This window comes from Hibiscus syriacus, unplaced genomic scaffold, assembly GCF_006381635.1.
Source record: "Hibiscus syriacus cultivar Baekdansim isolate YM2019G1 unplaced genomic scaffold, ASM638163v2 tig00111402_pilon, whole genome shotgun sequence".
Taxonomy (NCBI): Eukaryota; Viridiplantae; Streptophyta; class Magnoliopsida; order Malvales; family Malvaceae; genus Hibiscus; species Hibiscus syriacus.
The window spans coordinates 3,214,174-3,227,906 of NW_024063082.1; the positions used below are offsets into that span (position 1 = coordinate 3,214,174).

Genomic DNA, 13,733 nt, shown 5'->3' on the forward strand with positions numbered 1-13,733 from the left:
TATATATATATATATATATATATATCATTTATATTTTTAAAAGTTATTTAAAAAACAAATGTTTAAACTATGTTTTTAAATACGATATTTTTGTAATGGACATAAAAATTTTAAACTGAAATAAATTTTAAAAATTATAAATTAACTAAAAATAAATACCCAAATGAAATAACATAAAATTTGAATAATTATTTCTTAATTAAGCCTATTTTATTCTTTCATACAAGATATGAGTAAATCTTAAATTGATAAAAGATATGAGTAAATCTTAAATTGATAAAAGATATGAGTAAATCTTAAATTAATAAAAGAAATCTTCAATTAAATACTATATAATTAGGAGAGACCGCCACAAAATCCGAACATAACCTTTAAACAAAAACCGTATATATTTATTTTTGACAACTTTATCATAATTTAAATGACAGATAGAATTTCTTAACCTATGCCCTCACATTTTTTAATTTGATCATATTCATATATATATATATATATATATATTCATATTTTTAATTTTAATTTTATGTAACAGTAGATTTTATTAGGCTAATATATATGGGTGGCAATTTGGATTATATATTAAAATAATTTGGGGATTCAAATGTTATAATTAATATGGTAAAGTATACTAGCAGTTAATGAATCATGCTAATGATTATTTTAGTCATTAACTTTCAAAAGTTACAAGATGATCATTAAATTTTTTAATTGTTACAAAACGTCACTATAACATTATAATAAATCACAAAATTTTGATAAATTTAATAATCATTTTGTAACATTTTGATCAAATTTAATGACATTTTGTAATAGTTCAAAAAAATGATTGTTTTGTAACTATATAAAAAATAAAGATCATTTTGTAACTTTTAAAAGTTTGATGACCAAAACAATCATTTGAGCATATTCAGTGATCTCTAGTTTACTTTACCCTTATTACTATTCGCTACATATTTGTAGCATATACAAATAGGAGTGTTCATTCGATTAAAACGGTGGCCGACCCCGAAATACCCTTAACTGAATTAATCAAACTTTTTTTTCTTTAACCGTTAACCGAACCGAACTTTTTTTGAAAGTATTAACCGAACCAAATAAATTTTGGTTAATTCTGTTAATTTTCGAATTAACCGAATTTTTTTAGAATTTTAGAATTTAATATTTTTTAATTAAAAACAATTTACAATTAATTTAAATAATATCTAATTAATTTGATTCAAACATTTTGCATTTAGTATTGAGATTATTTTAATTAATTAATATTGATTTGGGTTTTAAATGAGATTTAAATGGATTGGGCATGCTAAATCTCTTAATATAATTATATTTAAATGTTAATTCGGTTAATTCGATTAATTAACCGATTTCGAACCAAATTAACCGTTAACCGAATTCTAAAAAACATTCTTAATCGTTTCCCGACCGAACTAATTCGGTGGCCGACCGAATTAACCGAACTAATTTAATTCGATCGGTTAATTCGGTTAAAACTGAATTTTGAACACCCCTATATACAGATACACCACAGATATTCATTATCTGAATTCAGCTGCAGATTACAAAATCGAAAAGATGTTACTTTTAGTAGGATTTGAAACTTGATCATGCAACTTTTAGCAAATTTGGATTTAGATTTGTACAAATTTAAATATTTGACATATAATATAAATTTTAAATTTAATCTTTTACAAATTCAAATATCTGATCGGTAATAATATTTCATTCAAATTTAGATTCGATATTATAATCGCATAATTGAAAGAAAAATAAATTCAAATTTTTAGATTGATTTATAAATTTGTACAAATCAAAATTTGCATATAGCCAAGCCAAATACTATTCCTAAATGTTCAAATGATCTAACCAAACTATTATCAATTGAATGAACCAAAATTTTAAAAAATTTATCTATTATTGAAAACGAATAATTTGTGAAAATAATTATCAAACCGAACATTTAGTGTTTCTTTGTTCAAGTCAATTTGGGTAAATGCCTGCGTGCATATTGAGCTTATATATACATGTAATATTTATTATTATTATTATCCTTATTAATTCAGTTAATTGATTCAAGACCGAATTTACATTGATGGCCGATCAATTATCTGAACTAGTTTAGGTCGATCAATTTTAGCCAAACTCTGTGCACCCCTATACACAACTTGAATGCCCATTGTCCACATGCTATAGATAGAATACTCATTCAATTAAATCATAATAAATAGCTATAACATATTTTCTATATTATAAGGAAAAAAGTTACATCACACTGAATATTTCAAAGCATGATAATCAGATACTACTAAATAAGATATAATAACAACCAAACTCAAGTTCCTTGAAAATGCAGGTTTTAAGAACACCTAAAACCTTTGGACAAGTTAAGCATTGCCGTCGACAAACATTGGGTTAAGATGAGCACATTCTCAGCCGTTTCTATTTTCCCCAACTTTCTAGCTTACTTCTTCTTTGCTGATTCACTGGCCTTGGTCTATTGAAGAAGCAAAATGGTAAGAAGATTCAGTCTCATTGGCTGTGTTTTAAGTGCAACTAAAAGCAGTTCGAATAGGTTATCATAAAAGAGCAAATAATCTTACCTTCTTCACTCCGCGGATCTTCTTAGCCCTGTTCTTCCGTTCCTTCATTTGCTTCCTTGATTTTTCCACCTTCTTATCAAGTCCATTCTGAAAATATGAAATAAATAATTAGTGTCTTGCATTGTATCTGCTCCCTTCGAAGTTGATTCTAAACTCTACAGTTTCACAACTAGAATTCAAACCATGTTACTTGGACTCAAATGGAATTGTGCGTTACAAGTCTATGTCCAACAGGAGTAGGGACAATTTTCTAAATGCTTCTATGCATTTTGAGGATACTAAGGCAACATAAACCACATGCAAAATCCAGAGAAAATGTATAAAAACAACATAGCAAATTACCCTGATCAGCCTGTACTTGGGTTCATACGTCTTTGCACTCTCGACCGAATCATAAATCAAACCAAATCCAGTAGATTTACCACCTCCAAAATGAGTCCTGAACTTAAACACAAAGATCGAATTTGGGTCCTTGACCTCATACATTGTAGCAAGCTTCTCCTTCAGCTCCACCTAACAACCCGACATCAACAAATCAAGAACATATTTAACACCAACCCAAATTTACCTGCCAACTTCAATGAGAAACATTAAGATTTACCTTGGAAACATTGGGTCTCCCAGGATGCAAGACATCAATGACCTACCAGAAAAAGAAACGATTTAATTAACATATGATGCCAGAGTAGCAATTAAGTCAAATAAATACAAGCCAATAGCTATATTGCTTCGACTTATCATTTATCTGGACATGGTACGAAGGTATGATCCTCGAAATACTTGAAAGTTATTGGAAAAATTCAATCGTAGCTATGTCGGACACTCACTCATGGCTGAATAATCGTATTTGATTTACAGTTCCCAAATATATATATCTCGAGGCTTCAATTTGATCAAGGAAAAAGTCAAATATTTTTTGTTTAAAAAACCCCTAAATTAACATCTTACAAGCAAGCTAGTAAAAAACCAACAATTCTTTCTCTTATGTTCTTCAAATTTCTTTCTTTAATTAGATCTAAAAACTCAAACTAAACCCAAGAATTGAAGTCCAAAATTGACACATAACTGATTACCGAGATAATTAATGGCAAATGAGTAGAAATAGAGGAAACTGAACTTACAAATTGTTTCCTGGAAAGGAGCCTGTTGGTCATGAACTTCCTTGTCCTAATAGTCACTGCCTTGTCCGCCATGGCAAATTAGAAAATCTTCCTTTTCCTTCTCTTTTTTCTTTTGGTTTCAAAAGCAGCAGCTCAGAAAAATATAATTAGTCGGCACCTAACTATTTAATATAGTATTTTTGGGGATTAGGGTTTCGTTTTGGGATGATTTGGTTATTTTAAGGCTTTTTATTTGGGCTGTACGGATAAACGCAGCGCTTAAGTGTCGTGTGTTTGTATCGAGGTAATAAATAATATTCATTATTATTAAGTTCAGTTAATTAATTAATTCAAACCAAATTTTCAAAAATATTTTAATCATCCTTGGATGAACTAATTTCGATGATCAAAAGTTCAATTTAACCATTTTTAGTTCGATAATTATTATAAATCTTTTTATAAAATTGATATTCGAATATTTTTTTCATATTAAAATTTCAACCAAAAAAAATCAAAAATCAACACAAGATTTTAAGAGTCTTGTATCTCTTGATTAGTAGCAACCTCTTGATCAATTAAAGTTAAAACATACTATCAATCAGTAATATTTATAGAGTCTACCAATATATAAGTAGTCGTCATGTCAATACACCTCTTTGTACTAAAGATTGCTATAAAATCTATTGATCCAAATTGAGAGAATGATCTAGAATCATTCTATTTACTTTTCACTCCTCTACCTTTTTATAAAAATAAAAAGTTTAAATATCAAATAATATTATACAAGTACCGATTATAATTTTTCATCTAAATAAAAAAAATCAAAAATCACTTTATTTCGTCAACAATAATCAACCTCTAGCCTCAACTTGAATGCTCATTGCTCACTTGCCATAGATTGAGTACTCAGTTTAATAAAATCCTAATAAATAGCTATAAACTATTTTCTATATTATTGTAAATAAATATGCATTACACTTAACTTAAAAAAAAGATTTTATTAACTAAGATATATCAACACCAAACTCGAATCTTTTAATTATTGATTATTTATACCATATATAAAATAAATGTCTATTCAATTTATAATTAGGTTTTATATTCTTTTAATTTCTGAAGGATAATATTTTATTAATTGTAAATTCTGATTTTCACCTCTTTTAAATAAAAATATATTATTTAACTCCACTAATTAATCGAATGGTCAAAGATACTTGTATTATCTCATTTTGTATGAGTTTAATAATATACATAAATAAAAACTAATGTACCTGTGAACTAAGAAAATGAACACATAATTTTTTACATATAGTAATATTATTAATTATTTTAAATTTATTAAAAGTGATCTAAATGATAAAATAAAATGTTGGTTTTTTTAAAGTTCATGAATTCAAATAGTTACATCTATAATATATATATGTACGCGGGGAATATTCATTTAACCTTCGTAAACATGTTCGTCCAATATTCAACAACCAACACTCTTTTATTGCAAGTCAAAAAATAAAAAATAATGAAATTACATCATTAGTCTTTAAATTCCTTAGATTTTATAGTTCCAACTTCAAAATCTATCTTATGTACAATTTGGTTTATACATTCTTCAATATTTAAAATGTAAAAAATAAATAAAAAGAAAAAGAGAACCGAATAAACAAGTTTATAAACGAGTCAATAAACAAGTTTATAAACGAGTCAATAAACAAGTTTATAAACAAGTCAATAAACGAGTTTATCCAAAATAAAATAAAATGTTGATTTTTTAGAGGTCATGAATTCAAACAATTACATCTACAATATATATATATATATATGTACACGGGGAATATTCATTTAACCTTAGGCTCCGTTTGGTTCACGCCATATTTCATTCCCGGAAGGAATATTTTTTTCCGGGTAAATATACCCATGTTTGGATGGTCTACATTCCCAAGTGCAGGGAATGAATGAATACCAACAGTGGTATTTTTTTCATGCTATCCCGGGAATGTCATACCCCCACCTCTCTTAGGTATTTGTTTACTCCCGGTCCCGTTGTCTAAAGTACCCTTCTCCCCGCTTGGTTATGGCTGATAGAAAATTGTGATGAAGAGAATGTCGATGCAGCTGTTTCAAGCAGATGGAAGCTTAAGTCAGAAATATATGTTCATTCGGAACTAATGGATTTGTTGCATAAAGACATGGGTGGAGATGAAAGAATTGTTGCACAGCTTCCAGTATTCATTGGAAAGAAATGGCGATGAACTATGAAGGTATATAGCTTATTTGAGTACTTCGTGTTGTGCGGTCTCGGCCCTGAGATGCGAACATCGGATGGGATCAAAGGGTACCAGGGAACCGAGTACATGTTTTTGCCTTATCTCCTGGACCAGTATCCGCCTCTCAATCATATCATTTATCCGCCTCCTCCTCAGCTCTCAATCGTAAGTCCACACCTGATTTCCATAATCATTTTCCAATTATGAATCGATTTTCCCAATTCTTTGTCTCTGTGTTTGCTTCGTCTCCAAGTGCAAGCCAAGGTTTGTGTTGTTGCGCCCCACTTTTACCTTTTCATCTCATTCTGCAAGTCTAAACTAGGTCTTCTTTCTCACTCTCTCTTTGTAAGGAGTTTATTTTTAGATTTATTTTCTGGGTTTTAGGGCATAATCAAACTGAGTTATAACATAGATTTCTTTTATGGGTTTTTGGTTGTTCCGTTTCAATCTTAAGCAAATCCTTAGCTTTGCTCGTGGTTTTACCTTGATATTAGTTATTGAATTATTTGTGAAGTAAAACCGTGTAGAATCATGAAGGGTTTTTGATACACATTGCAAATCAAAACACTAACCAAACAATTAGTTTAAAAAGTTAAAAAAATGTTCATAAAGTGATGTCCTTTTTCATCTTGATAGCAAAAACATTTTCCTGTGTTTCCTTTGCTGATCAGTTTTATGTTTTAAGTTCGCTTTTATGTTGGGTTTTGAGATTTTTGACACAATTTTCTAAATTTTGAATCAGGGAATTTGGTTTGGGCAGTCGAGGACTGCAATTGAGCTTGTTGAACTATGTTTCGATATAACAATTTAAGGCAAAATGGTTTTTGGACTTGAATTGAATTTACAAAATGTATTTGGACTTAATTGAATTTATTCAAAATTTACAAAAATAATTCAAAGTTCTTTTAATTTAAAATTGAGCACAAAAATGTTTTTATGAATAGTAATTTACTATTTGCACAGTAAATTACTATTTGAACAGTAAATCACTGTTTGAACAGTAACCCGAGGCTAAAAATTCCAGTATGTAAAAGGGGAACCAATTCCCCCCAAGGGGTACCGATTCCCTCACTGTTCATCAGCCCAACGGTCATAATATTTGAATATTATGAAGGGGTATCGAATCCCTATAAAGGGGTACCGATTCCCCCCATTCTGGGCATCCTATTTTTGCAGAAAAATCATTCCCAAACGGCTCCAAAACATCTCCAACGGCTAGATATGACTTCAAACACATTCCAAGCTATAAATACAAGCTAAGGACACTTGAAGAAGCAAGAGAACAACTATCCAAGCAATCAAACACAAGAGAAGAATTTTTCATTCTTATTTCATCTTTCTCTTGTATATATATTTTGTTCTTGTGAGCTCAATCTTCTAAACACCTACCTTAGAGAGGTTTTCTTGTTTACATTTCTTATCCTTTTGTAAAGGGGAAAGGTTCTAGCTAATCCCGTGTAAAAGCTAGGGAAAGGTTCTAGTTTAACCCGGAAAAACTAGGGAGTTTGTAAGGTTACTCTTTATCCTCAAAAGAAAGAACAAATTAGTGAATTTGTTGGAAAATCCTTGGTGAGGAGCTAAGGTAGTGGACGTAGACTTTGATTGAGAAAGTCGAACCATTATAAATCGCTGTGCAATTCTCTATCTTTCAATCTCCTTACTCCCTAAACAAAAAACCGTTCCGACCCCTCTTTGCAAACCGTTCCGGTTGTCGATTCGAGCTTCCGAAAATCCTAACAGAGCTGTTGTGTTTAATAATCTTATAGAGGCTGGTATATCAAAGCTGTCTTTGGAAAGAAGATTCTTTCAGCTCTTTTAACTTCTGTTGGGATCAATCTTGGTCTTTGCTTCTTCTTTTTCACTCTAAATTCGATATTGAGGAACCAGCCGGGTAATATCATAGTATATTCACTTTAAACTCTAAACCGTAAGTCCCCCGGATTTCCATAATCATTTTCGAATTATGAATCAATTTTCCCAATTCTTTGGCTCTGTGTTTGCTTCGTCTCCAAGTGCAAGCCACTTCCATAATACGATTCATGTGTTTGCCTATTGAATACGATTCATGTGTTTGCCTATTGAATAGAAGCTCTAAACTCTAAACCGTAACTCTAGCTTATATTGCACCCGAAGTTCTTTCTCGGAGAGAATATGATGGCAAGGTACTTTAGTCTTTATCTACTTTTGTTCAAATATTGTTGATAGTGGCTTGTTTACAAGGCTAGGGTTTTTCAGTTATGATTGTATTATTATGCTAAATAGTTTTATGATGGAGTAGTTGATGCCTTAACTTACTGTTCTAAAGAATAAAGATAGACAGATGTTACTTGATAATATTTTAAGAATTGTTAAGGGTGATTATAAGCTTGGTTAAAGATCAATTGCTCATAATATTTATCAATTGATTGGATATCTACTAGTAGTGCACTTTATCATGAAGGTTTTCATTTTAACGATCATGAAAGCAATAGCTCCTAAGATATTTGGCAAAGAGAAACTGAGGTATGGATTTCTTTTAAGTCTTTCCAAAGCATAGATATAAAGTCTTCTCATTTTATGTTTCTGATTAATTTTAGGATTGTATTCCTTTTTCATATGGCAGATGTATGGTCATGTGGAGTGACTCTTTATGTTATGTTGGTTGGTGCTTACCCGTTTGAGGACCAGGAGGATCCAAAGAATTTTAGGAAAACTATTAGTGTGAGCTACAAACTTCTGAACATCTATTTTTTAACTATCCTTGATCATCTAATTTCTTTATGATTTCTAATGTTCTTTATTTTATTTGCAGAGAATAATGTCAGTTCAATACTCCAGCTTTGTGAATTTCAACTATAGTGATTGTAAGCCCTTATGCATTGAATAGATATGTGGATTCCATTGTCGATGAGTTGTTGAGGGAAGATGAATCTATGTCCCTTTTTTGTGACTCTGCTTTTGGACAAAAGTCGATTCCTCCGACTGACAATGCAACTTTGATCAAACAGGTAATTAACTAAGAATGATTTTGAAGGATTAGTAGTTGATATAGTTAACCTGACTTTTATCTTTGCTGATGTTTTTCAAATTCTGGATTTGATAGATTGTTAATGAATGCAAAGTACTTCCATTGGCACTTGAAGTGATTGGAGCTTCTTGCAAGACCAACCAGAAATGTATTGGATAAATGCAAGGAAAAGGTTATCACGAAGAGAACCAATCTGCGAGTCTCATGAAAGTAAATTGCTCGATCGAATGGCAATAGGTTTCGAGTGCAGTAACAAAAATGACTTCCGTCGAAATAAAATCCTGATTAACACCGTCTAAGATGAACGTTGCCAATCACTATTTGTATTAAACTTGGGAGTTTGTACAAAAGTGGAACTGATACAATTTTATTTTTCACAGGAAAGTGTTTGTAAAACAAGTTATTGTAATGGAATTTATATGAAATACAATATATATTTTCTATCATATCTTAAGAATATGAGCGTTTTATCGTAGATTTTAACTGAAATGTGAACGTTTTCAGGCAAATGGACCAGCTAGCATCATATCCATAAAAAAAGAACATATCAATAACTATGTAATGTTAACATTACAGAGTGGAAAACACGTAAACAAGACAAGCTGCAATAGTTAACCACTAGAAATTAATCACTAACATTTAATTCTAGAAACACCTTGTTTACATTGCATCCCTAGAAATGACATGGTTACCAAGTAAGCTATAATCTCGTGTTTTGCCATGTTTTCTTTTTCCAAATAAAGGTTGTATCAACACTGTCAAAACATTTATCAATCGGTTAACATCTCCATGCACAGGAAGCGATAATAGCTCGATTCATCCAGTCGAGATAAAGAACATCATCTCTCTCTTCAAGTGTATACTTGTCACAATAGCTTTACAACAAAGTTTTGATGATATTATTGACGAATGAGCTTAATGGAGAGGGTGTAAAGCCAGCCATAATAAACCTTGATCTCCATTTGCCTAGAAGTTCATGACATTCCACTCTTTCAAGCCTTTCGCATACTATAATGTTGACGATCTCCCGGGCCAGATAATAATGTTCAGTTTTGATCCGTTCATTGTGTTAATATAAAATTTTAATATATTTTTATATAAATTATGTAAAATTTAATATTAATAAAATTAAAATAATAAATGATTTATTTAAATGCTCAAGTAATATATTATCGATGAATTTTTATATAAATAAATTTTATTTAAATATTTAAAATTTCACTTGTTAAAAAATATATAACAAGGACAATTTGGTAAAATATACATTCCAGTAATCTTTTATTCTTTCAACCAAACACTGTAATCTTACATTCCTGCCAAACAAAGTAATGTAATATTCACAGTAATCCTATTCCGTGGTAATCTTTTATTCCCACTGGTAATCTTACATTCCGTGAACCAAACGCACCTTTAGTAAACATATTAGTTCAATATTCAACGGCCAATACTATTTTATTGCAAGTCAAAAAATAAAAAATAATGAAATTACATCATTAGTCTTTAAATTCCTTAGATTTTATAGTTTCAACTTCAAAATTCATCTTATGTACAATTTGGTTTATACATTCTTCAATATTTAAAATCTAAAAAAAGAAAAAGAAAAAGAGAACCGAGTAAATAAGTTTATAAACGAGTCAAAAAACAAATGTATTCTTTAACATAAATGACCGAAACACACATCTTTTCGTATTCACTTATTTATTAAATGAACATAAAAATTTTAATCATACAATTTATTAATATTAATAAATAATTATTATACAAACTATTCACGAACATTTCATAGCACACTCAGCTCATTTACACACTTACGCACATATAAAAAATAATTATTAATATAACACGTGTGAGCGTGCTATAACAACAAAAGCAGCGTTTTGTCCTTTTGCCTCTAGTTTCTAAATCCTTTTTTCCCAGGTAAATCCGATCAAAAACCCTGGCTGTGGGAAGTGGGAAAAGAGATTCTTATAACTAAACTAATAAAAAAAAGAGTAAACTACATGGAAGACCACCAAATTATGGTCATTAATTGAGCTTGCCATTGAACTATTTTTTATCTCAATTCGACCACCAAACTTTTTAATTAATTTAATTAGACTATTGTCCGTTAAAAAAATAGACTTGCTGACATGTCCGTTAATAAAACTAGTATAATTATATATTTGGTCCTTAATTTTGGGATAATTATATATTTGGTCCTTAATATTTACATATTCTATCAATTTAGTAACTATTTTAATTCAATTAAATAAATTTAACTATCCAATTAGAACATAACCCGTGTCAATACATGATTGGAAGGTTTTATTTATGAATTTTAAATTATTTAATTTAATAATTTTTTATCCAATCAGGTGGTGACGCGTTTCACCACCCCGATTGAAATGAAAAATTGAAGAATAAAAGTTGCAAACAGGGAGGATCGAACCTGTACCTTTGGGAGAAGATTAATTAGCGCTCAAACCGTTGGGCCAAAACTCCCAAATGGTTTTAACTTACAACAGTTTGTATTTGACTTCTAAAAGTTTGTTAATGATAAAAACAATGAAACAAATCATTTGTTTAAATTAATTAATTTTTCTTTAACCGTCAAATAAAATCGAAATTGATTTGAAAATTATTAACCGAACCAAATCCACCAATTTTTTTCTTTAACTTTAATCGAACCAAAATTTCGGTTCAATTAATGTTAAAGAAAAAAATTCGGTTAATTTGGTTCGGTTAATAATTTTCAAATAAATTTTGGTTCGATTAACGGTCAAATAATTTTGGTTCGATTAATGTTAAAGAAAAAAATCGGTGGATTTGGTTCGGTTAATAATTTTCAAATAAATTTCGGTTTGATTAACGGTCAAATAATTTTGGTTCGATTAATGTTAAAGAAAAAATCGGTTGATTTGGTTCAGTTAATAATTTTCAAATAAATTTCGGTTCGATTAACTGTCAAATAATTTCGGTTCAATTAATGTTAAAGAAAAAAATCAGTTGATTTGGTTCGGTTAATAAATTTCGGATCGATTAACGGTGAAATAATTTCGGTTCGATTAATGTTAAAGAAAAAAAATCAGTGGATTTGGTTCTGTTAATAATTTTCAAATAAATTTCGGTTCGATTAATGTTAAAGAAAAATTAATTTATTTAAACAAATAATTTGTTTCATTGTTTTTATCGTTAACAAACTTTTAGAAGTCAAATACAAATTATTGTAAGTTAGAATCATTGGGATGCTTTAGCTCAACGGATTGGCCATTGGTTAATCTTCCCCCAAAGGCATAGGTTCAATCCTCCTTGGCTGCAACGTTTGTTCTTCAAATTTTCATTTCAATCGGGGTGGTGACACGTGTCACCATCTGATTGGATAAAAAATATTAAATTAAATAATTTAAAATTCATAAATAAAATTTTCCAATCATGTATTGACACGTGTCATGTTTTAATTGGATAGTTAAATTTATTTAATTTAATTAAAATAGTGACTAAATTGATAAAATATGTAAATATTATGGATCAAATGTATAGTTCTGCCTGTTTTATTAACAGACACGTCAGCAAGCCCGTTTTTTTTAAACGGAGAGTGATCTGATTGAATCAATTAAAACGTTTGATGATCGAATTGAGATAAAAAATAATTTGGTTGCAAGATCGATTAATGACTATAGTTTGGTGGTCTCCCGTGTAGTTTACCCATAAAAAAAAAGGAAATGTTGTTAAGAAGTCGCACAGCTTCATTTAATCTATTCAACAAGTGTCTCCATCAATCGTTTCATGTTCCCTACCGCTCTCTCTCCTCTGGTACTTCTCTCTCCGTCTTTTTTTCCCATAAATTTTCTCAATATGTTTCAAAATGGCGTCTAATGAGCCCTGTTTGGGTTCTGAGAAATTACTTCTCTTGCAAGTTTAAAATTTGATGCCAAATAACAGAATAAGGAGTTAGAATGAATAAAAAATCGTACTTTAATTTCTAGGATTTATCACAATTTATAGTTTACTACTTTACTCTTTAACGAAATTCTTGCATTGAGGGAAGAAAGACAAAGAAGCTTTAGATATCGTTCGTTTTTTTATTGAATTGTTCCATCTTTGCAGTTGCGGCTGATGTTCATAATCAATCAACGATTAAGAGTATGAAAAGAGATTTCCTTAATCTTGACATTAATTCACAAATTGGGAGCTGTATGCCAATTGCTTCCATGCGAATTGGAACCTTTATTCACAACATTGAGGTGAACCCTGGTCAAGGTGGAAAGATAGTCCGGGTGGCCGGAACTTCAGCTAAGATCCTCAAAGAGCCGAAATCAAGATATTGTTTGATTAGACTGCCTTCGGGTGCAGAAAAGTTGATCAATACTCGATGTAGAGCAACTGTTGGTACTGTGTCAAATCCTACCCATGGAGCTAAGAAGCTTGGGAAAGGCTGGACAGAGTCGGTGGTTGGGCAGGAGGCCTGTGGTTAGGGGAGTTGCAATGAATCCAGTTGATCATCCTCATGGTGGTGGTGGTGGTGAGGGGCGGAGTAAAAGTAGCGGAAGTTATGGGCAGACTTCACGGACGCCTTGGGGTAAGCCTTGTAAATGTGGGTTTAAGACTGCTAAAAGCAGACGCAGAAACTAGTTCTCGGTCGATTTGGCATTTTGTTTCTTTATCTATTTTCAACAAACCGATTTTCACGTTTTTTGCTGAAATTTGTTTATAAGTTAAAAAATTTGTATGCCGTTTAAGCTTTATGGACGTTCATCTTTCTTCTTCAACAGGCTATAAAATAAGTATG

The 13,733-nt window shown here is 30.5% G+C and overlaps 1 protein-coding gene and 1 pseudogene across 1 annotated transcript; one reads left to right on the top strand and one right to left on the bottom strand.

Annotated features, from left to right (window-relative positions):
* Positions 1–2,222: 2,222 nt before the first annotated feature.
* Positions 2,223–3,958, bottom strand: LOC120161553 (40S ribosomal protein S24-1-like). The gene is made up of 6 exons (XM_039171779.1): positions 3,896–3,958; positions 3,719–3,857; positions 3,199–3,240; positions 2,940–3,110; positions 2,598–2,684; positions 2,223–2,491 (listed from the first exon to the last, which is right to left on the bottom strand). Exons 2-6 carry the CDS (start codon positions 3,788–3,790, stop codon positions 2,459–2,461), a joined length of 405 nt encoding a protein of 134 aa, XP_039027710.1. The 5' UTR covers positions 3,791–3,857; positions 3,896–3,958; the 3' UTR covers positions 2,223–2,458.
* Positions 3,959–12,705: 8,747 nt separating this feature from the next.
* On the top strand, positions 12,706–13,650 carry LOC120161733 (annotated as a pseudogene).
* Positions 13,651–13,733: the final 83 nt, after the last annotated feature.